The 24367-nt window shown below is 47.4% G+C and overlaps 1 protein-coding gene across 1 annotated transcript in view; it reads right to left on the bottom strand.

The window, feature by feature from the left end:
* The window catches only part of FGF12 (fibroblast growth factor 12), a 290970-nt gene extending 266814 nt beyond the window's left edge, over positions 1–24156 (bottom strand). The window contains exon 1 of the mRNA XM_075132029.1: positions 23905–24156. Within this exon, the coding sequence (XP_074988130.1) occupies positions 23905–23917 (13 nt within the window). The 5' untranslated portion in view covers positions 23918–24156. The remainder of the gene's footprint in view (positions 1–23904) is intronic.
* Between the last annotated feature and the right edge of the window lie 211 nt (positions 24157–24367).

Here is a 24367-nt window from a genome sequence, read left to right as displayed (position 1 = left end):
GATGCAGGTTGCCACTAGTTCACATATGCATGTAACTTCATTTTCCATTCAGTGTTTCTCTCTCACAGCCTAGATGCTCCATCTGTTGGGTCCTGCAGTGAAACCATTACGGAGTGCTTACGCTATGACAGTCTTCTTCTATATAAATGAGTATGATGATGTAATGCTAGCATTGGGACTGACGAATGCCAGCATTAGAGAAAATGGTGCCGTGAAGAACTCAGCTTTCATTGCAATGCCATGTGATTAGCAAAGATGGCAAAACAAAACTATGACAACCATCTGACCACTGAATGGATTTATGCTCAAATCAGTGTGTGTCCAACAGCTTTCTTTTCTCCTAATTTAGAAGTCCCCCTTCAAAAGATGGTGCAAAGCACAAAGGCTTGCATTATTTGCACTGTAAACTATTGCCTTTCTTTTAGAAGGTGTTTTTGGAGCAGCAGTTCCTCTCAAGCATGCTCTCCACCCCACAACCCCCCGTCTCTCAAGATCTGTCCTTGCTTACAGATGGTACCCCAATCTGAAGCAAATACTCACCAGCAACTACACACCACACAACAAAAACACCAACCCAGGGACCAAACCCTGCTACAAACCCCAGTGCCAGCTCTGTCCGCATATCTATTCAAGGGACACCATGATAGGACCTAACCACATCAGCCACACCATCCGGGGCTCGTTCACCTGCACATCTACCAATGTGATAGATGCCATCATGTGCCAGCAATGCCCCTCTGTCGTGTACATTGGTCAAACTGGACAGTCTCTACGCAAAAGAATAAATGGACACAAATCTGGCATCAAGAATTGTAACCTTCAAAAAACAGTATGAGAACACTTCAATCTCCCTGGACACTCAATAACAGACTTAAAAGTGGCAATTCTTTAACAAAAAAACTTCAAAAACAGACTCCAACAAGAAACTGCTGAACTGGAATTAATTTTCAAACTGGACACCATCAAATTAGGCCTGAATAAAGACTGGGAGCGAATGGATCACTACAAAAAATAATTTCCCCCTGTTGATACTCACACCTTCTTGTCAACCGTTTGAAATGGGCCACCTTGATTACATTGGCCACATTAGCACCACAAAAGTGATTTCCACCCCTTCTTGTCAACTGTTGAGAATAGCCCACTTCCACCTTCATTGAATTGGCTTGTTAGCACTGGCCCCCCACTTGGTAAGGCAACTCCCATCTTTTCATATGCTGTGTATTTATACCTCCCTACTGTATTTTCTGCTCCATGCATCTGATGAAGTGGGTTTTAGCCCATGAAAACTTATGGCCAAATAAATTTGTTAGTCTCTAAGGTGCCACAAGAACTTCTCATTATTTTTGCCAATACAGACTAACACGGCTACCCCTCGGAAACCTGTCAGGCAGATAATAGTTATACTGAATGGCCCAGACCCTCTGCTGGTGTAAATCAGCCTAGCTCCAGTGAAGTCAATGGAGCCACACCGTTTACACCAGTTGAGGATCTGCTCCCATATTCATAGAATCACTGTCACCTGCAGAACGTGTTCTGCATATTAACTAATTAACATTCATAGCACCCAGTATTGTTAACAGTGACTTGGGCAAAGCAGGCCAGTTTCAACTCAGGAGTTCCAGGCTCTGGGCTTAGTTCTCTTGGCCATAATGCTGGGCACACGGTGAGGATGGAATTTCAACAGCAGGAAAGGAGGCAGTGGCAGAGAGAGCTAACATAGATGGGACACATTTTCAGAAGACCTTCATTTTGCAGGCACAGAGTTCAGTTCTGGATCTACGTTTCCAAACCTTTACAGGGTGTGCACGCGCGATGGTCCAGACTAGGGCGTAAGTACAACTCAACCTCTGAATCAAACAGAAAGTGCTCATTGATTCCTAGAACAAATTCACACCCTCTTTCAAGATGCTCAGTGTTGGGTAGCAGAGAGGCAAGGTGCGGGAGGGAATATCTTTTATTGGACCAACGTCTGTTGGTGAGAGAGACGAGCTTTCAAACTACGCAGCCTTCTTCTTCGGGTCTGGGAAAGGAGCTCCTAGTGCCACCGCTACATACAAGATCAAAGAGATAGTTTAGCATAAGTAATTAGGACCTATTTTCTAAGGGACCATTCAAGCTGAAGAGGCCCGTTAACACCTCTACAGCCAAGGGACAAAAGGGGGGAGTAATGGTTTGCAGCTTGTTATAATGAGCCATAAATCCAGTGGCTGTGTTGAGTCCATGGTTTTCAGGGTCGAGCAAAGTTATGAATTTAAGCTCCCAGGCTCATCTTTTGAAAGTGTTGTGCAGGTTTCCTCTGCGGAGGACGATATAGAGTGATCGCTTTGTGTTATCGCGTGCACACAGCCACACGCACACACCCTGCTCACCTGGCAATGGCAGTCATTGTCCCAGCTGACTGCCTTTTAACGTGGCCTAGAGAGTGCAGAGCCATGCTTACATGTCCCTCCTAGGGCTTATCCGAGCATAAGGACCACAGGGCATTAGTGGTTAATGCAGGCAGCTATAATTCTCCCCAGTAAGGGTGCAGAGACTGATGTTACCATGTTAGCTACTATTAATCAGGGATTTTTGTAGCACTGGCCATTTTCACATTGCACTGTGGAGACTGAGCACATGGGACTGATGCCAGGTGTTCGCATTCTTGCGTTTGATTCTGCTCTGCTGTGCAGGAGACTTCTGCCCAGTCCTCATTCCCTGTCTCTTTGGACTGTCAGCGAATGAAACACTGAAGGGCCCTGGGCTCAGCTCCTTGGGATCAAGAACAAGTCTATTGTATCCCTCAACAGTGAACCCTCTGGCCAATCCAGGGAAAAGCCTGGGCTCTCTAAAGGGTCTCTCAAAGTACAAGCAACTGTAGCGCAAGCTTCCCACCCACTCTGTCCCACTCATACACCCCAACTCTGGCCTAATGGGGCCACCTCCAGGAGTGGGACTTCAGTCTCCAGAGCATGTTCATTCCTGGGTATCCTGCTTCAGAAACTGCCATCAGGGGATGGTAATTAGTGACATTGTGATGGCATGTTTTGTTGTGTGGACACATTTCATAAGAACGGCCATACTGGGTCAGACAAAAGATCCATCTAGCCCAGTATCCTGTCTGCCAACAGTGGCCAATGCCAGGTGCCCCAGAGGGAATGAACAGAACAGGGAATCATCAAGTGGTCCATCCTGTCACCCATTCCCAGCTTCTGGCAAACAGAGGCTAGGGACACCATCTCTGCACATCCTGGCTAATAGCCATTGATGGAATCCTGGCTAATAGCCATTGATGGACCTATCCTCCATGAATTTATCTAGTTCTTCTTTGAACCCTATTATAGTCTTGGCCTTCACAACATCCTCTGGCAAGGAGTTCCACAGGTTGATTGTGCATTGTGTGAAAAAATACTTCCTTTTGTTTGTTTTAAACCTGCTGTCTATTCATTTCATTTGGTGGCCCCTAGTTCTTGTGTTATGAGAAGGAGTAAATAACACTTCCTTATTTCCTTTCTCCACACCAGTCTTGATTTTATAGATCTCTATCATATCCCTCCTTAGACTTCTCTTTTCCAAGCTGAAGAGTCTCAGTTTTATTAATCTCTCTTCATATGGAAGCTGGTCCATACCTCTAATCATTTTTGTTGCCCTTTTCTGAACCTTTTCCAATTCTAATATATCCTTTTTGATATGGGGTGACCACATTTGCACGCAGTATTCAAGATATGGGCGTACCATGGATTTATATAGAGGCAACATGATTATCTATCCCTTTCTTAATAATTCCCACATTCTGTCCGCTTTTATGACTGCTGCTGCACATTGAGTGGATGTTTTCAGAGAACTATCCACAATGACTCCAAGATCTCTTTCTTGAGTGGTAACCGCTAATTTAGACCCCATCATTTTATATGTATAGTTGGGATTATGTTTTCCAATGTGCATTACTTTACATTTATCCACATTGAATTTCATCTGCCATTTTGTTGCCCAGTCACCCAGTTCTGAGAGATCCTTTTGTAGCTCTTCACAGTCTACCTGGGTCTTAACTATCTTGAGAAGTTTTATATCATCTGAAAATTTTGCCACCTCACTGTTTACTCCTTTTTCCAGATCATTTATGAATATGTTGAATAGGACTGGGCCCAGTACATACCTCTGGGGGACACCACTATTTACCTCTCTCCATTCTGAAAACTGACCATTTATTCCTACCCTTCGTTTCCTATCTTTTAACCAGTTACCAATTCATGAGAGGACCTTCCCTCTTACCCCATGACTGCTTACTTTCATAGAATCATAGAATATCAGGGTTGAAAGGGACGTCAGGAGGTCATCTAGTCCAACCCCCTGCTCAAAGCAGGACCAATCCCCAACTAAATCATCCCAGCCAGGGCTTTGTCAAGCCTGACCTTAAAAATATCTAAGGAAGGAGATTCCACCACCTCCCTAGGTAACACATTCCACTTTACTTAAGAGCCTTTGGTGAGGGACCTTGTCAAAGGCTTTCTGAAAATCTAAGTTCACTATATCCACTGGATCCCCTTGGTCCACATGCTTGTTGACCCCCTCAAAGAATTCTAGTAGATTGGTGAGGCATGATTTCCCTTTACAAAAACCACGTTGGCTCTTCCCCATCGAATTATGTTCATCTGTGTGTCTGACAATTTTGTTCTTTACTATAGTGTCAACCAGTTTCCGCGGTACTGAAGTCAGGCTTACCGGCCTGTAATTGCCGGGATCACCTCTGGAGCCCTTTTTAAAAATTGGCATCGCATTGGCTATTCTCCAGTCATTTGGTAAAAAGCTGATTTAAATGATCGGTTATAGACTACAGTTAGTAGTTCTGCAGTTTCACATTTGAGTTCCTTCAGAACTCTTGGGTGAAGACCATCTGGTCCTGGTGACTTATGACTGTTTAGTTTATCAGTTTGTTCCAAAATCTCCTCTAATGACACCTCAATCAGGGGCAGTTCCTCAGATTTGTCACCTAAAAAGAATGGCTCACATTTGGGAATCTCCCTCACATCCTCAGCCATGAAGACCGATGTAAAGAATTCATGTAGTTTCCCTGCAATGACCTTATCGTCCTTGAGTGCTCCTTTAGCATCTCGATCATCCACTTTTTTAAGGATGTCTTTTTGCTCTCACTGCTTCTTTCACTTTGTCGTTTAGCCACGGTGGCACTTTTTTGGTGCTGTTATGTTTTTTAATGTGGGGTATACATTTAAGTTGAGCCTCTATTACGGTGTCTTTAAAAAGTTTCCATGCAGCTTGCAGAGATTTCACTTTTGGTGCTGTACCTTTTCATTTCTGTTGAATTAACTTCCTCATTTTTGTGTAATTAAATGCTAGAGTGTTGGGCTGACGTGCTGTTTTCCCTGCCCCGGGGATGTTAAATTTAGTTATATTATGGTCACTATTACCAAGCGGTCCAGCTATATTCACCTCTTGGACCTGATCCTGTGCTCCATTTAGGATTAAATCAAGAATTACTTCTCCTTTTGTGGGTTCCAGGACTAGCTGCTCCAAGAAGCAGTCATTTAAGGTGTCAAGAAACTTTATCTCTGCATCCCGTTTTTTTTTTTTTTTTCTCTGCATTGAGTTTTTTATTTTAATAGCCTCTCTAATCTCCCTGAGCATTTCACAGTCACTATCACCATCCTGGCCAGGTGGTCGGTGACATGTCCCTACTGCTATATTCTTATTATTCGAGCATGGAATTACTATCCAGAGAGATTCTATGGTACCGTTTGGTTCATTTAAGATTTTTACTTCATTTGACTCTACACTTTCTTTCACATATAGTGCCACTCCCCCGCCAATATATTTTCTACCCTGATATTACTGTGTCCCATTGATTATCCTCATTCCACCAAGTTTCTGTGATGCCTGTTATATCAATATCCTCATTTAATACCAGGCACTCTAGTTCACCCATCTCTTATTTAGACTTCTAGCATTTGTATATAAGCACTTTAAAAACTTGTCACTTTTTAGCTGCCTGCCATTACATGATGTAATTGAATGGGACTCTTTTTCATTTGACTGTTTCTCATCAGATCCTACCTGTATTTTATCATCTTCCATCCTCTCCTCCTTACTAGGACAGAGAGAATCTCCATTGATAGATCCTCCCCTAAGGGATGTCTCTGACTGAACCATGTGTTCCTCCGCACCTGTCGGCTTCCCCCAGCCCTTAGTTTAAAAACTGCTCTAGGACCTTTTTAATGTTAAGTGCCAGCATTCTGGTTCCACTTTGGCTTAGGTGAGCCCCTCCTTCCTGTATAGGCTCCCCCTTTCCCAAATGTTTCCCCAGTTCCTAATAAATCTAAACCCCTCCTCCCTACACCATCGTCTCATCCATGCATTGAGACCCTGCAGCTCTGCCTGTCTAACTGGCCCTGTGCTTGGAACTGGGAGCATTTCAGAGAATGCTACCATGGAGGTCCTAGACTTCAATCTCTTACCTAGAAGCCTAAATTTGACCTCCAGAACCTCTCTCCTATCCTTCCCTGTGTCATAGAATCCTAGAATATCAGGGTTGGAAGGGACCTCAGGAGGTCATCTAGTCCAACCCCCTGCTCAAAAGCAGGACCCATCCCCAATTAAATCATCCCAGCCAGGGCTTTGTCAAGCCTGACCTTAAAAACTTCTAAGGAAGGAGATTCCACCACCTCCCTAAGCAACACATTCCAGTGTTTCACCACCCTCCTAGTGAAAAAGTTTCATGTACCATGATCACCGGCTGCTCCCCAGCACTACACATGTCTTGAGAGATCAGCAGCCTTTGCACCAGGCAGGCAAGTCACCATGTGGTTCTCCTGGTCATCACAAACCCAGCTCTCTGTGTTTCTAATGATCGAATCGCCCATTACTGATACCTGTCTCTTCCTAATAACTGGAGTTCTCTCCCCCGAAGAGGTATCCTGAGTGCAATAGGATACCACATCATCATCTGGAAGGAGGGTCCCAACTATGGGATCATTTCCCTCTGCTCCAGTTGGATGTTCTCCTTCTCTGAGGCTTTCATCCTCCTCAGCAGCACAGAGGCTGTCAGACTGGGGTTGGGACTCTTCTACTGTGTCCCAGAAAGTCTCCTCTATGTACCTCTCTGACTCCCTTAGCTCCTCCAGATCAGCCACTCTGGTCTCCGAAGCCCATACACGGTCTCTGAGGGCCAGGAGCTCCTTGCACTGAATGTACACATACCCATCTGCCCACAGGGCAAGTAATCAGACATGCTGCATGGGGTGCAATAAACTGGGTAGCCCCCACTCTGTTGCTGGACTTCTGCCTGCATTCTCTTTTTACTTCTGCCGCTGGTTCCTTTGTTATTGTTTTGGTTTTATCAGGGGGTGGTTTTGGTTTAAGTTTAAAGAAGTTTAAGGAATGTTAAGTGTAACTAGCCCCCCACACACACACACACTCCCCCTGTACACTCCCTCGCAAAACTCCCCTGTTAGCCGCTCCTGTTCTCTGCTAGAATATTGAGACCCACCAACTCATTACACGCTGGATCAGCCCCTGGATGGTAGCAACATTTACTCACTACCTGTTAAGAGCAAGCTGTACATATGTAAACAGGTTATAGATAACGTGCCAGTAGATGGCACTCAAGAGGTTTGCAGGAGCAATAAAAGTTAGCCCTCTGCAAATAGCTTCTTTGGTGCATCTCCACTATCCACCTCGCCCACATTAGAGTCAGTCTGTCTGGGGTTTTAAAAGGTCCCCAGAGCCACCCACTGCTGATGAAACACCATAAAGGCCCTGCACGGGCACAGAAAGACTTGAACTCAGGGGGACATAAGTGCTCTGTGGGACATGAGGCAGGACACCATAATCTCAAGACCCTGTAGGCCAAATTACATGGTCCCACTAGGGAACCAGAGTGTGCCAGGGCTTTGGGAGACAGGCCTGGGGAGGGATAGGGCTGGTGCAGTCAGGACTATCTGGAGCCAGTCAAATCTCCACACACACACACACACCCCTTTGTGGTGGGAGGGCATAGCAATTGAAGGGTAGATTGTTTGCACCCTCTGAGCCGCCCGGCAGCCGTGGAAGGAGAATTCCTCAGATCTCACAGCCCAAATCCCATGGGACTCCCCTGTGCAGAGCCCATTTGTGCACTGACCAAGCCCCATGTCGGAACTGGTCACAGCCTGTTCAAAATTCCCCATCAAGCTCTCCCGTTAATGCAGGTGGCAGTCAAACAGGGCTCCTGTTGAAACCTTCATCGCATTCTTCTGTGCACAGAATACCTTGTACCGTTCAGAGCCCCTTTCGCGGCAAACCGGTCAGTAATATGTTAGAAAGGCTACAACGATCAGGAACGAGGAACTGGCAAAGGAAAGGTTAGTAGGACTTAGCTGATAAGAAAAAGAGCTGGGGGTGGAAGAGGGTGATAGAACTGTGCAGCATTACAAAGGGGACGGCAAAGTGTGCAGCTGAATGGGAATGTCCTGCAAGGACTAATGGGCAGTAAAAGTTTTGCTATATATATCTCATGCATCCTCTGAAGGAGCTTTAAGAGCATGAGTTAAACCTCAGAGCATCTCCGTGAAGTAGGCTGTACAGCTCTGCCAACAACAGATCTTTCTGTTTGCTGGTAATTCCGGAAAAAAAATTAAAAAATCACTTGGGATTAAAACTAAATGTTTTGTTCAACCCAAAATTAAACATTTTGGTTCCATTTTGAGCGTTTTTGAAGGTTTTGATTTTTTAAATAAAATTAAAGGAAATTTTGAAACAAAAAGTCATTTCAAACCAAAACATTTAAAAAAATATTTTGATTTTTGGGGGGAGATGGACAGGGGGAGAAACGGGCTTTTTTCTACCAAAACATTGAAACCAATACATATTTGTGAAATGTTTGTGTCCCCAAATCTACACTTTTCACCCAAACAAAGGTTGCATACAAAATTTTCTCCCTCCTCTAGTGGGGAAGTACTATGATAAGAGCTTTACAGATGGGGCAATGAAATACAGATGCTTGCCCAAGGTTCATGCAGAGCTCTGAACAGAACCCATGAGCCCTCACTGTTACTACCATTAAACAAAACACCCTCTGTTTCTTTCCTTTTGAATGAATAGTCTTAAACTAAAGAAGGGCCATTAGATTGGGAGTAGTTTTCTAATCCTCAGGGGAACTGCACAATGGACTGGTCTGATAAGAGTTTGCAAAGTCATCATTGAGGGTGTGGGGAAAGGGTAAGATATTGTCTCCAACACTTCACTACCACTGTGATAGGTACCATATAAAAATCCAAGAAATATAACTGGAAACACACCTGCAGTGGATGTGTGCAGCCAGACATGATGTTGACCTATAAGGTCCCTTCCACCATATTCTGAAGCAGCAGGCTGCGATTATCTTTATTGTAGGATGGTCTAGTTGTTTGTGTGGGTCGGGGGTGATTGAATGATTGGCAGTGAAGATGTCTGCAGAGAAGCCCTGACTATATGTAGCTGAATTTTCCTGCCTCTGAACTCACTTACAGCAGTTGGATGAGTTTGATTAATTTCTGTGGGGTTATTCCCACTTTATGGTAGTGTGAGATCAGAGTCGAACCCATTGTTCTTAACCAATAAAGATAAAAACAATTAAAAAGAGGTACTCTATTTATCTGAGCCCCGCACCAATAACTCCTATGATCTGACTCCAAATCTCAGAGAGCCAACATCTGCATTGGGCAGTCCCTTCTTTAGCCACAACTCCACAGATTCACCTTAACAGCCTGTCCCCCAAACTATTCAGAAATGTGGGGCCCTACAGAGCAGCATGGGCCAAATTCTGCTCTCACTTGCACTGTTGCCGCTTACAGATGTCAGTTGGGTTGCACCAATGTTAACCACCAACAGAATTTGGCTCTACATGATCAATCAGAATCAATACTTCCTCACCTCAAACCTATTCCTAAAATTTTAACAGTCTCTCTCTCTCAGTATTTATATGGTCCCCAAGATGATAGTGTACAAACGCCTCTCCAGCGTGCCTGGCTTGGTTCTTACCCATTTCCTGAAACCCGTTTACTCAAACGCAGAGTCAAAGTCAACACCAGCACTGGAATAAATCCTGCTAGAATTGGATGTTGCACATTATTTTAAAAATGGGCTAAAAACAGAGTTAGGAAAGGAAAGCCCGTAACTTATGCGATGGAGGAGAAGGAATTGAATGAAATAAAACCAGCAGGGGCAATTCCAAAAAACTGGCGCAACATTAACCAAACAAAATCATAATGGGACAGGTTGCCATGTTAATAATGCAACTACTTGTTCTGTACGGTGGTTAGAACCAGCTTATTGTAGTAATTGAGGCCAAGGAACAGTTTTATCATTTGGAGGTGCCACACGGAGATTTTAGCTGCATTTGCTATCACAAAAACTTCGACATACCATGTATTATTTCACTAACACACTCCTCATTCCACCTTCGAAAGGATGGCCAGGAAGGCACAACGACAAGGAGTAGCACAAACAGGACAAGGCTTAAACAGGCTTGTTCTGAATTTTCCTCCCTGTCACCTTGAAGCAATGCACATTTCTTCTTTTTTAAAATCTCTGCTTCTTATCTAAGCTATCGAGGCATTTTAACATGGACATCATCTTGGAAACTGTGAGCACCTAGCTACCACATTTGTGGATGCAACAGAAATACCTAGGACAGATAAGATAATATGTATCTTGACTGTACCTAGTAGCCAAATTACGCTGTCAGTTACACAGATGTAAATCAAGGTAACTTCACTGGCTTTAATGGAGTTTCTCAAGACTTACCCTTGATATTGGTGAACATCTAAAGTCTAAGTTAGGCTGTGCAGTTTCCTCTCACTTGCTTTCCATATGGGAACAAAATGGCTTCAATTTACAGCCTGGAACTTCTGCACTGCTTGGCATGGCTGTGACTACAAATATTTAAAAAATCAAAAAGTTTTAAAATGAATGAAAACGGACTTTGCCAGTGTGTCACACGCACCAACCCAATTATCTGGAAGTGAATGTGCATTAGTTAATGTGTTTTTCTAAAATTTCAACAGCACTATTGAGTAGTAATAAGAACTTGTAAGGCTGAGTTGGTATGTTTTGGCTTGCTGGGTTTTTTTAAACCCATCGTGATCTGGCATTTTCCAACCCAATAAGTATCCAGGGATCAGTGTGCAAGGGCTCTCAAATGAAGGATGAATTTTATATTCGTCACTTTTCCATACATAAGATTTCAGAACAGTAGGATATATTCAGCACTCTCTCTAAAATAAGATTTCTCTTTTAATGAAATGGAGTAACGTTTTCACAGAATATTTCTGGTTTGTGCCCCATATTTTATGTAATTTTCTAAAAAAGCCAGTGCTGAAAGAAACCCTTAATTGTAGAAAGAAAAGGAGTACTTGTGGCACCTTAGAGACTAACCAATTTATTTGAGCATGAGCTTTCGTGAGCTACAGCTCACTTCATCAGATGTTTACCGTGGAAACTGCAGCAGACTTTATATACACACAGAAATCATGAAACAATACCTCCTCCCACCCCACTGTCCTGCTGGTAATAGCTTATCTAAAGTGATCAACAGGTGGGCCATTTCCAGCACAAATCCAGGTTTTCTCACCCTCCACCCCCCCACACAAATTCACTCTCCTGCTGGTGCTAGCCCATCCAAAGTGACAACTCTTTACATAATCAAGTCGGGCTATTTCCTGCATAGATCAAGGTTTTCTCACATCCCCCGCACCCCCATACACACACAAACTCACTCTCCTGCTGGTAATAGCTCATCTAAACTGACCACTCTCCAGGTTTAAATCCAAGTTAAACCAGAACATCTGGGGGAGGGGGGGGTAGGAAAAAACAAGAGGAAACAGGCTACCTTGCATAATGACTTAGCCACTCCCAGTCTCTATTTAAGCCTAAATTAATAGTATCCAATTTGCAAATGAATTCCAATTCAGCAGTTTCTCGCTGGAGTCTGGATTTGAAGTTTTTTTGTTTTAAGATAGCGACCTTCATGTCTGTGATTGCGTGACCAGAGAGATTGAAGTGTTCTCCGACTGGTTTATGAATGTTAGAATTCTTGACATCTGATTTGTGTCCATTTATTCTTTTACGTAGAGACTGTCCAGTTTGACCAATGTACATGGCAGAGGGGCATTGCTGGCACATGATGGCATATATCACATTGGTGGATGTGCAGGTGAACGAGCCTCTGATAGTGTGGCTGATGTTATTAGGCCCTGTGATGGTGTCCCCTGAATAGATATGTGGGCACAATTGGCAACGGGCTTTGTTGCAAGGATAAGTTCCTGGGTTAGTGGTTCTGTTGTGTGGTATGTGGTTGTTGGTGAGTATTTGCTTCAGGTTGCGATTAGTTAAGTTTTATAGTCAATGAAGCAGCTTCCGTCCCCTCAAGACAGACAGCTGTCTCCAAACTCACGCTTTCAGGATCTCACATGAATAAACAATGAAGCACTCAAAGGCCTGTCCTTGAAGATGTTTGGCTGGCAGTAGTTTAGTCAAGTGCTGAATCTAATAAATGATTGATAACTGAAACTGCCCTACCATATCCATTCTTTATTTTCTGTACAGAACAGAGCTGGACTCCAGCTACAGAATCCGGATCCACCTTTTGAATGCCTCAAAGTCTGGTGGAGGTTCATATCTGAGAAAGGTACATAAATAAAAAAAGGGCTATTTGCAAAATTCAAACCACAGTTCAGGCTGCAAACCCTTCCAAGCGCTGGGGGTTCGTCCTACAGAACAAACCGGGGGCTCTCATCAACAGGAACTCTGAAATTCAGGAACAAAATTCTACATTGGACTAAGTATGGAGCAGCCCATATCAATGGTCAACACTGGTCCATTCTTTCGCTAGGACAGTGGTTTTCAAACTGTGGGTCACGACCCAGCACTGGGTCGCGGCGGCTCTGGTCAGCACCGCCGACCGGGCGGTTAAAGGTCCCATCGGCGGTGCTGCCCGGCTAAGGCAGGCTAGTCCCTACCTGTTCTGACACCGCGCTGCACTCCGGAAGCAGCCAGCAGCCGGTCCGGCTCTTAGGCGGTGAGGCTATGGGGCTCTGTGCACTGCCCCCACCCTCAGCACCGGCTCCGCACTGGTTCCTGTCCAATGGGAGCTGAGGGGGCATTGCCCGTGCGGAGCCGCTTGCGTGCCTCTGACTAGGAGCCGGACCTGCTGCTGGCTGCTTCCGGGGCGCAGTGTGGTCCGTGGTGCCAGGACAGGCAGGAAGCCTGCCTCTGCACCCCTGCTGCGCTGCTGACTGGGAGCCGCCCGAGACAAACCCATGCCCCAACCCCAGGCCCCAATCCCCTGACCCAGCCCTAAGCCCCCCCCAAATCCAGAACCCCTTCCTGCACCCCAAACCCCGCATCCCCGACCCCACCCTAGAGCCTGCACCCCCAGCCCAGAGCTCTGATCCCCTCCCACACCCAAACCCCATGCCCCAGCCCAGAGCCCCAGCCCATACCCTGAACCCCTCATTCCCGGACCCACCCCACAGCCCTCACCCCCACACCCCAACCCTCTGCCCCAGCCCTGAGCCCCTCCCACAACCCAAACTCCTCATCCCCAGCTCCTTTGTGTCACAGGCATCAACAATTTTCTTCAACTGGGTCGCCAGAAAAAAAGTTTGAAAACCACTGCTCTAGGGTCTTCACTCTTGCCAACCACTTTTGGAGACCACATTACATTCAAGTAAAGTGTTTTTGCATTAATAATACATTACCAATGACTGAGAAGCAAAAAAAACCTTTCCCTTATTCCTATTATGTCAATAAAACATCCAGCACTTTTGACTGTTCTTCATAAATCATTTGGGTAGCATCATCCAGCTAATTAACTTCATCTATCAAAGACTGGTGGATAATAAAACTAATCTAAATCAAGGTTTGAGCTGGGGCAGGGCGCAGGGTTGGAATGAAAGACAGAGAAATGCCATTTTTAATTCGAAGAATTACAGTTCCCTTGTTCGCAAAAAGAAAAGGAGTACTTGTGGCACCTTAGGGATGAGTATAAAAATATTGCTCGGGCATGCAGGAGTGAAATCAGGAAGGCCAAATCACACCTGGAGTTGCAGCTAGCAAAAGATGTTAAGAGTAACAAGAAGGGTTTCTTCAGATATGTTAGAAGAAGAAAGTCAAGGAAAGTGTGGGCCCCTTTCTGAATGAGGGAGGCAACCTAGTGACAGAGGATGTGGAAAAAGCTAATGTACTCAATGCTTTTTTTGTCTCTGTCTTCACGAACAAGGTCAGCTCCCAGACTACTGCACTGGGCAGCACAGCATGGGGAGGAGGTGACCAGCCCTCTGTGGAGAAAGAAGTGGTTTGGGACTATTTAGAAAAGCTGGACGTGCACAAGTCCATGGGGCCGGATGCGCTGCATCCAAGAGTGCTAAAGGAGTTGGCGGATGTGATTGCAGAGCCATTGGCCATTATCTTTGAAAACTCATGGAGATCGGGGGAGGTCCCAAACGACTGGAAAAAAGCTAATGTAGTGCCCATCTTTAAAAAAGGGAAGAAGGAGGATCTGGGGAACTACAGGCCAGTCAGCCTCACCTCAGTCCCTGGAAAAATCATGGAGCAGGTCCTCAAGGAATCAATTCTGAAGCACTTAGAGGAGAGGAAAGTGATCAGGAACAATCAGCGTGGATTCACCAAGGGCAAGTCATGCCTGACTAATCTAATTGCCTTCTATGACGAGATAACTGGTTCTGTGGATGAAGGGAAAGCAGTGAATGTCTTGTTCCTTGACTTTAGCAAAGCTTTTGACACGGTCTCCCACAGTATTCTTGCCAGCAAGTTAAAGAAGTATGGGCTGGATGAATGGACTATAAGGTGGGTAGAAAGTTAGCTAGATTGTCGGGCTCAATGGGTAGTGATCAATGGCTCCATGTCTAGTTGGCAGCCGGTATCAAGTGGAGTGTTCCAAGGGTCGGTCCTGGGGCCGGTTTTGTTCAATATCTTCATAAATGATCTGGAGGATGGTGTGGATTGCACCCTCAGCAAATTTGCAGATGACACTAAACTGGGAGGAGAGGTAGATACGCTGGAGGGCAGGGATAGGATACAGAGGGACGTAGACAAATTAGAGGATTGGGCCAAGAGAAATCTGATGAGGTTCAACACGGACAAGTGCAGAGTCCTGCACTTAGGACGGAAGAATCCAATGCACCGCTACAGACTAGGGACCAAATGGCTCGGCAGCAGTTCTGCAGAAAAGGACCTAGGGGTTACAGTGGATGAGAAGCTGGATATGAGTCAACAGTGTGCCCTTGTTGCCAAGAAGGCCAATGGCATTTTGGGCTGTATAAGTAGGGGCATTGCCAGCAGATCAAGGGATGCGATCGTTCCCCTCTATTCGACACTGGTGAGGCCTCATCTGGAGTACTGTGTCCAGTTTTGGGCCCCACACTACAAGAAGGATATGGAAAAACTGAAAAGAGTCCAGCAGAGGACAACAAAAATGATTAGGGGACTGGAACACATGACTTATGAGGAGAGGCTGAGGGAACTGGGGATGTTTAGTCTATGGAAGAGAAGAATGAGGGGGGATTTGATAGCTGCTTTCAACTACCTGAAAGGGGATTCCAAAGAGGATGGCTCTAGACTGTTCTCAGTGGTAGCAGATGACTGAACAAGGAGTAATGGTCTCAAGTTGCAGTGGGGGAGATTTAGGTTGGATATTAGGAAAAACTTTTTCTCTAGGAGGGTGGTGAAACACTGGAATGGGTTACCTAGGGAGGTGGTGGAATCTCTTTCCTTAGAAGTTTTTAAGGTCAGGCTTGACAAAGCCCTGGCTGGGATGATTTAATTGGGGATCGGTCCTGCTTTGAGCAGGGGGTTGGACTAGATGACCTCCTGAGGTCCCTTTCAACCCTGATATTCTATGATTCTTAGAGACTAACTAACTAAGTTCCCATGTTAGACACAAACACACAAAGTCAGGAATCAAGAGGAAACCCAATTACAAGATATTAAACACAAGGCAAAACAGCTCAGCCTCTGCCATGCACACCCCAACCAGCGTAACTCAACCAGACTCGCTGCACTATCATTCCTATGTCTCCTAACTCTGCTGAGCCACCAGCCCTCACCCCAGCCACCGGCTGCTGATGGTAACATCATGACACTGTAAATATACAGTTTAATTCAACCTAAAGCAAAAGCTGTAGCGTTCGGGATGTACCCCACACACATATCATATCAGCAGGTTTACCCAAACCCAAGGCCAGGGAGGGGAAACTCAGTGAATTAGTGTAATGGCAGTACAAAGAAAGTCTTTAGGAAAACTGGTGCATAGGAACTATAGAAAAAAACATGAAATGAATACATTGATCACTGACAGGAAAAGAGTAAACGCCTGTTTCCGTCATCTTACAGTAACATTATGCATTAAAATCTCTATACTTTGATCAGTGAAAGCATTAATTATCATGTCCATCAGGAAAATTGTTATTGTCAAACTGCCTTTTACCATGCTAATGAATATCCAGTTTTTCATGTAAAGATAGATAGATAGATAGATAGATAGATAGATAGATAGATAGATCTCTTGCTTTAATAAGTCATTTTACAGATAATTGCTTAGAAAATCTAATTTTAAAATTTCTAGCTCTGTAAGTGAATCAATTATGCAATAAAATAGCATGTTACTTAAATGGCTAGACATAATTTAATATTTGAGGAACGATTTTAAAGGACCCCAACATTTCATAAAGTCTCAATGTAAGTGGAATTTATCTGTGTTTCCCACTTACATTGTTGGGAGCCATGGGGCTGAATCTGTTTGAACATAGAGGAGAAAGTGTCATTATAATGAGGGTTCCTCCTTCCCCTCTAGTTTTATGCCTGTGTGGATTTTAGGGTCTGGAGGGGTAAAATCCAAGCATATGGCCATCCGTGCCTCCTCTAGCCTGAATCAGCTCTTTTGGTTAACTGCCTTCTAGAATGCAACATTCAGCTTCTTCCAGTCACCAGCTGGGAGCTGGCATCATGACATCACCTATTCTCTCTCTGGTCTTTTAGTGGTAGATTCTCACCCACAGGATTTTAATAGCTTCAAATGGATGGTTAGAAAAAGACTAACGGAATCACCTTGGGACAAAGGCATTAGAGACTCAGAACTAGCATGTCGCTCCCTACACCATGGCTATGTGTATCGGTGGCTCGCCGGCTAGAACGCTGACCAGTCTCACATACAACTCAGTCCCTTGTCATCATTTTTCAGCCCTCCCAGACATTTTGCATTGATTGCCTTTAGCATTATCATCACTATCACGGTATTACAGTTAGCTCGGCTCGTCTTTCAAATCTAAAGTCACCGGGTGTAAGTCCAGAGGAAAGCACCAGATCATCCAGCCTGGCTTCCTGGAAGGCCCAGGCCACCGCCACCCACATGCTAAACCCAACACCCAAAACGAGGCCCAAGTATCCCAGGCCACCGGAGAGCAGACTGATGTGCCACAGGCAGCGAACGGGATGGACCGAGCTTCACCAGTGCCCAAGCCCCTGCCATGGCAGGGAAAGGATGATGTGAGATGCACCCAAATGATCCTGGCAAGTGACCCGCACCCACACACTGCAGAGGAAGGAGAGGAACCTCCAAGGTCCCAGCCAGTCTGGCCTGGGGGACAATTCCTACCCAACCTCACTTACAGCAATGAGTTAGACCCTGTGCATGTGAGCACCAACCAGCCAGCCAAGCACCTGAGCGAGGGAGAGAGAGAGAGAAAATGCTCAGTGCCCCCTCATAGCCCTCGCCCCCCCCGGCCAATGTCCTGTCTCCAGCCCCGGCCGGCTCTGATGCTTCAGTGGAAGTTGATTAAAAAAACCCCAAACAGAACACATTGGGTTGGGAGAGGGGAATCCCTTCTGACCCCTGAAACGCGAAGGCATGAGCTTTTAGCAACATAAACCAAAGCAAGCCCCAGGGCTGCCCCGAGTCATACTCAGCCCTTCCATACACCAGCGCTCAGACATTGCCCTGCTCTCTCGAAGGCAAGATAGAGACGTGCACGCCGAAGAATGCGTGTGACAATGGCAGAGTCAGAGCAGGGCACTGGTTTTGGACCGGAAGTCTATTTGCCAAAATATGCACTTTCAAGTCAACCGAAACTATTTGTGAATTTGGGCTGATTCGGCAACCAGCTTGGACTGAAAAAATATATATATTTGAAACAGAAGAGAGTTTCATTTTGAAAATGTCAAAATGAAACGTTTCAACTTTTCATTTTGACACGTTTCATTTTGAAAATTAGCTAGATTTATTTTTTTAAAGAAGAGAATTTTTTTATTTTTTACCCAAACCAGAATTATTTGGGGTTTTCATTTCAGCAGAAAAAAACGTGAAAAATTTCCATTGTGGGTCAGCCTGAAGGGATTCTTTTCTTTTTTTTTTTTTTTTTGATTTTTCAGTGAGGCCACTGAGCCGAAAAGTCAATGATTCCCTCAGCGGTAAATAGAGAAAGAGTCCTTTGCACTTCCTTAGTGCCTCCCACCTGAAAATCTCAGAGTCTTTCCACATGCTACTGAATTTAACTTTGCAATGCCCCACTGAGGTCGGGAAACATTATCCCATTATACCTAGCTAGGGAAACCGAGGTCAGAGGCGTTAGTATCCCCTTTCCAGACTTGGAGGTCTAAGCAAACAGTCTGCTTTTCATTGGTGCTGGGACCTCACTAGGAAGTGCTCAGCACATTGGAAAATCAGACCATTTATGATGCCAAAACAGGGCGTTAAGTGCCAAACTCCAGACAAACAAGTTTAATACTGTTGGCCTGAGGAACGTGTCCCGACTCACCGGGCAGATTTGTAGCAATGAAGGCGAGAGAATCCAGCTCTCCCCACTACCAGAGAACATCTCCCCTCAAGAAAGCATTCAGGTACTTGCTGTGCAGTTTTACATATCACCCTGCCCAAAAACAGGCTCCCCCACCAACCCCACCTCCACAACAGGGAAGAAAGCAGAAATATTCTAGAGTGGCTGAATCTTTTGTGAATCTCCATGATCATTTACACCATTTCTTTATGCATAACTGTTTCTGTAGCCATAAACCAAACATACCTTAGGATAACACAGCGTCTAACGGCCTTTGCCCACACACTTTCACCAGTTAGAATCCCTGTTGCCTTTTGCTATTAGTGTATAAAGCAATGCAATTATGAAGGGTGTACAGCAATGCAAAGAACCCCATGTTTTCATTGTGTAGCGCTTGCCCCACACATCTCTCTCTGCATCGTTGGTGGACGCGGTTTCCTTTGTGGTGGTTTGTCCAGCGTTAGACTGTAAGCTGTTCACGGCAAGGAACAGACACACCCTTTATGTATCTACAAAGCACTTAATATCCATGGGCAGCGGTATACAGAAAAACACTGGGCGCCAAGGACAGCTCAGAACACTTCAAAGGGACAGACAGGGCAAAGATGGCTTGATAGCACCGTACCATTCCCCAGCCCTGGGGTAGGTGCCCATGATGGCAGTCAGAGGAGAGCAGGGTGCAGGGAAGGTCAGGATGTCCCCCCTTTCCCATGGCCAAGCCCTTCGTGCTGGCTATGGGAGGGCACTGCAGTCGACTACAGCAGCTCCAAAGATCCTCCCGTAAGCAGGTCCATCAGCTTTCTACCAGCAGAGCAGCACCAGGGGAAGGCCCAGGTACTCTACACCCGTGCTTAGGGCCGCACATCCTGGAGTCACATCAGCACCGCAGAATCACAGCTGCCATGCAAACAGTAAAAGCCAGTTTCTAGTCTTTATGGTTGCAAAGAAAAGCTTGAAGTGTGACTCAAGTGTCACCGATGCAGCACCATCTGCCTGACTCTGCAGGCAGCCGGAGACAATCACTCTGAGGGGGTGACTTGTCCCACATATCTCACTGGGCAGGTACTGCTCTGGGGGGCCCACCAGCCCCACCTCAGTAGGGAACTGTGTGGGGCAGATGGAGAAGAGCACCGCAGGTTCCCCCACAAGCAGATATACCCCAAATGCTGGGGGGAATCCAGAGGCTTCCCTGCTGCCCATCTGGGCATGGTGCTACTCCTCCTGTGGAAAGGCGGGCCCTGCTGCTGTTCCTGGTAGAAAGCCGTGGGGCCCGTGCCACTCTTCCTGTGCCTTGGGGAGGGAAGGGACCCCCAGCCACCAGCACTGCCAGCAGGACCCTGGCAGAGCGACAGGGAGCCCTGTGTTGGAGTGCTCCGCAGGCACCAGAGTGTCTTCTTGGGGTCCTGGCTGCCCTAAAGCACTGGCCAGTGGACAGGATCCAAACCTGCAAAGGGCCATTTGCCCCTATGCTGTGCCTCAGGCTCCGGGAAAGACTGCCAAGCCACGAGGAGACTGCCCTGCCTTCCTCCCCTCACCACGGGCATTGGAAGGGAGGGTCTGTCCTACCACCCCTAACTGCACAGATAGAAAGACAAAAGGCAAAGAGAGACCCCAGCACCATGGGTCTAACCCTGCAGGGCTAACTCAGTGCAGACTCCCAGGGGGGTTAGAATGCCAGGTTGCTTGTCTCTTGACTGGCTGTTTCCTTTCCAAACCGTGAAGTCTCACAGTACCAGGTGCTGAGCTTGCCATCTTTTTGGACTGAGACCGAAGAATCTGGCAAGCCACCAGTATCCTTTCACCTCCCCATTAACTCCTGTTAGCGCCGGCAAAGCTCTGCTATTGGGATGCCAGGAACGGCGTCACTTTCTAGTGTGTCCGAGAGGATCTGCTGCCGGGAAGGGATGGAGAGGAGGAGGATCAGGTAGCAAAGAAAAAAACAAAATTCTCGTCCACTTTGCTGAGTATTGCACAATCCCCCCCTCCCCTTTGTCTAATTAACTCGATGTGACAAAAAATACTCTCTCGTTTCCCCCACTGGAATGTGCTAGAAAAGCAGCCATGCAAAAACTAACAGAATCAGACAAAGAAGCCAAAATCTACATTTAAGGCTAGGTGGAGCCTTTGGGCTCAGGCCTGAGGCAGAGGCCGTAGGTGGCTGCACCACTCCACAAGTCACGCTTACTCCTGCCTTGTCATGCATGAGAAATTTGTCACCTTTTTTGGGGGGGCAACTTATTTCCCCACCTGATGCCTGGACAGCTCAGCTGGCTGGTGCATTTAGGGGCGGAGTCAAGTCATGCCCTGCCCCACCCTGCCCACTTACTCACAAGGACGGGTACCATGGGTGTGCAGGGCCCCCACACCCAGAACTCCCCTCTGAGCAGCCCACACACAGTGTATTAGGTGGGGAGCAGCCCACACTTCCACTTACTACTCCCCTGTGCAGGCACATTTGGGCTGGGGACTGAATGTCAGTCTCCAGTCACTGCAGGAAGAGTCTGACTGAAGAGTATGGCTGCTTTGAGCACTTCCAGATCCCAACAGGAATCCGCAAAAGTGGAGGGCCATCAGTGAAGCATCAGGTACAAGCCACATGCCAAGACATGCCGCGCTGATGCTACTGCTGGTCTGGTGTCACAAATCCTAGACTTCGGGTCAGGAGACTTCGGTCTGATCTCTAGGGGCAGCTGAGTTCAGGGACTGGACAGGTGGTTTTCTACACACCCTGTTTTAATATAGGATTATTATGAATGATGACTTTAATCAGTCCAGCGCACGTTCTCTCTCAGGCCTGTAGAGCACTGGATTTGAATGTATGCTCCCTACAATCACCACTGGTAGGTGCAGGGGAAATGGAGCAGTGTAAGACAGAAGATGACATCAGAAAGGCATCACCACCAGGAGAACATGAACAGTGATATGATGATCACAACACTCAGGACCTTACATGTGGAGGTTTACTTGCAAATGGAAAATAAAATGTAAATGAGTCACTTATTCAGGGCAAATGTATTTAGGATCAGACAAAAGACTACGGACGCAATGGACTGTGTGTATATTCTCTCTGGGTAGTAATCCTGGGCCATGCCTTACTACATACAGATATACAAAAGGCTCTTTCCCGTGTTGGACTTGTGTACATTAGGCTGCTCCTGCTTCCACGGATATCAAGGGGATTTTGGCCAATGACTTCAGTGAGAGCAGGATCAGGCCCCTACACTGACCAGACATCCATCTTCTTTGGAACGTCTCCATTGAGACATCAAGGTTCCTTTTTTTCTTAAACTTCTCTCTGCTTTGGATCCGTCCACTTCTACAGGTTTGGTTTCTGGTGGGTTGACTCTGCCTGGGCTTCCTTTTACAAGGAAAACTAAACCCCGGGAGCCTCAGTTTCCTCAGCATTGAAGATTCTAGTAAGAGGAACCTGCCACCAGTTTTCTGCAAAAACGTAAGGCTGCCCTGACTAGCCACCCCATGTGACCCCTTCACTGACATCACCAGCCCCTGGGACTCTGATGGCAATAAAGCACGTCTTGCAAATTTACAAGCCCGAGCAATAGCGGCCAGATGGCATTTCCTACTCAGGTGGCTCTTTTCTCCAAAGACAAGGGGTGACGGTGTTCCTATGGACGTGTCTGCGCTAGAATGGAGTTTAGTAATCCTGTGTCAGGCGGGAGGAAGCACAAGGAAGATGCGCCCTGTTTTGCAGTTATTACCATTCCACCCTCAGTTATGTTAGGTCCGTCAGAAATCCCACAGAGAGCCACCAGTCTGTTGTTGTACTGCATGACAATGCAGAGTCTGTGCTCTTTTTAAGACACAGGCTCTTCCTTTCTCCATCAAACACGTACACAAACCGCACACACACAAGGGGCCCGGGGGCCACGCATCAGTCAGTCACAACATAACGGGGCAGTTCAGTAACTGAGCTTCCTGGACTGTTTGAGTTTCCAATCTAATCAGATCTCGGCAGATTATTTTAAAAACCCAAAACAACCACACTTACCTGTGCTCAACCCCTGGGAATGCTACTGCTCACCGGGAATGGCATTTTATAGGACATGCTGCCTCTGTGTGACTGAAATAGCTGCCTGCCTTAGCCGGCATGTGACCAAATAGTTCCACCCAGCAGAGCGACAGCCCTGATTGACAAGACAGTTATCAAAATAAAACGGGGGATTAAATATAGCTAGTTCAGGTCTGGGTAAGGCATGGAGCATTGTGTTATACCAGTCTACACCATTTCCCTTCAATTCATACACTCCATATTCTTGCTCTTGTCCTATGCCTATCAAGCAAAGCAGTCCCCAGACCTGGGTTACAGAGAGGAGCGGAGATGGCATCCAGCCTTCTCCTGAGACAGAGGGACATGCCATCAACATTTCATTAGTAATAAATATTTCGCGATGGAGAGCTCAGGTACCAGTTGGACGTGCGTGTGGGCAGAGAGGCCATGTGTGCACCTCTGGAGAGAGACACAGGCCTGGGGCGAATGACGGGGGGTGGATGATATGTAAGGGGGGCCATAAAGAACAGGAGGACGTGTGGCACCTTGGAGACTAGCAAAGGGGGGGTATGTAGCCAGCTAAGGAGGCTCTGATGACACACCGGTTCCGGGCGCAGTGGGTTCACTGGCACGGCATTCACTGCACTCCCCAAATCCGTCAGCCTGGTCCGATGTGCTCCGCTTGCAGCGGCAGCGGGCGGAGGACCCAGCCCTGCTGCTCCCCGCAGGAAGCCGGAGGGCTTGGGGGGGTCTCACTCTCCTGATCACCCGCCTGCAGCTATCAGCACCCCCCGCCGCCGTCTGGCAACAAGCCCCCGAGTCATTACCTACATCGTCAGCGTGAAGAGCACAGACCAGCGGCCAACGTCTGTCTCACCCGGGGGAGAAAACCCCTCACGCTCCCCCACCCAGCCAAGGGACCAGAAAGCGCGGCTACGAAGGAGGCGCCTTCCCCAGCCCCGGCCCCGGCCCCGGCCCCCCGGCCCCGGCCGGCGCTGCCATCTCCACCACCGCCCGGGCAGCCGGCGGCCGACCCAGCACGATGCCCCGGACCCGCCCCGGCCGCCCGGCCCCCGCCCGGCCCCGGGCACCTACCTTTGCCTTCCATTGCGGACCCTGGCGAGCGTCGGGAAGTTTAAGAAGTTGCCGGCGATGCGCCGCTCGCGATGCGTCCTCTCCAGCAACGAGCGAAAGCCCAGCCGGGGGGGTGGGGGGGCCGCCTCCTCTGCCCGCTCCGCCTTTGGGGGCAGGATTTCCGGCACCCCGGAGCTGCCGTCACCCCCCGGAGCAGACGGAGTCAGCGGGAGCCCGGCGGAGCGCGGCTGGAGCCGGGAGAGGGAGCGGGGCGCGGCGCGGCGCGGCGGGGGGTTCCCCGGGTCTGGGCGCCGCCGCCCGGCGCTGTCCTCGCGTGCGGTGCTGCGGGCGCCGGGCTCAGACCGGCCCGCTTGGCTGGATGCACGGCAGATTTGCCTGGGAGCCGCCGCGCATGCCCAAGCCCCCGCCCCCAAAAAACGCATCCACAGCTCCCCCCACCGTGGTCCCTGCTGAAAAGCAAAGC

This window comes from Caretta caretta, chromosome 9, assembly GCF_965140235.1.
Source record: "Caretta caretta isolate rCarCar2 chromosome 9, rCarCar1.hap1, whole genome shotgun sequence".
In the NCBI taxonomy this organism is placed as follows: domain Eukaryota; kingdom Metazoa; phylum Chordata; order Testudines; family Cheloniidae; genus Caretta; species Caretta caretta.
Note: the sequence above shows the minus strand (reverse complement) of the source record. Positions and strands in the feature narration are given on the sequence as shown.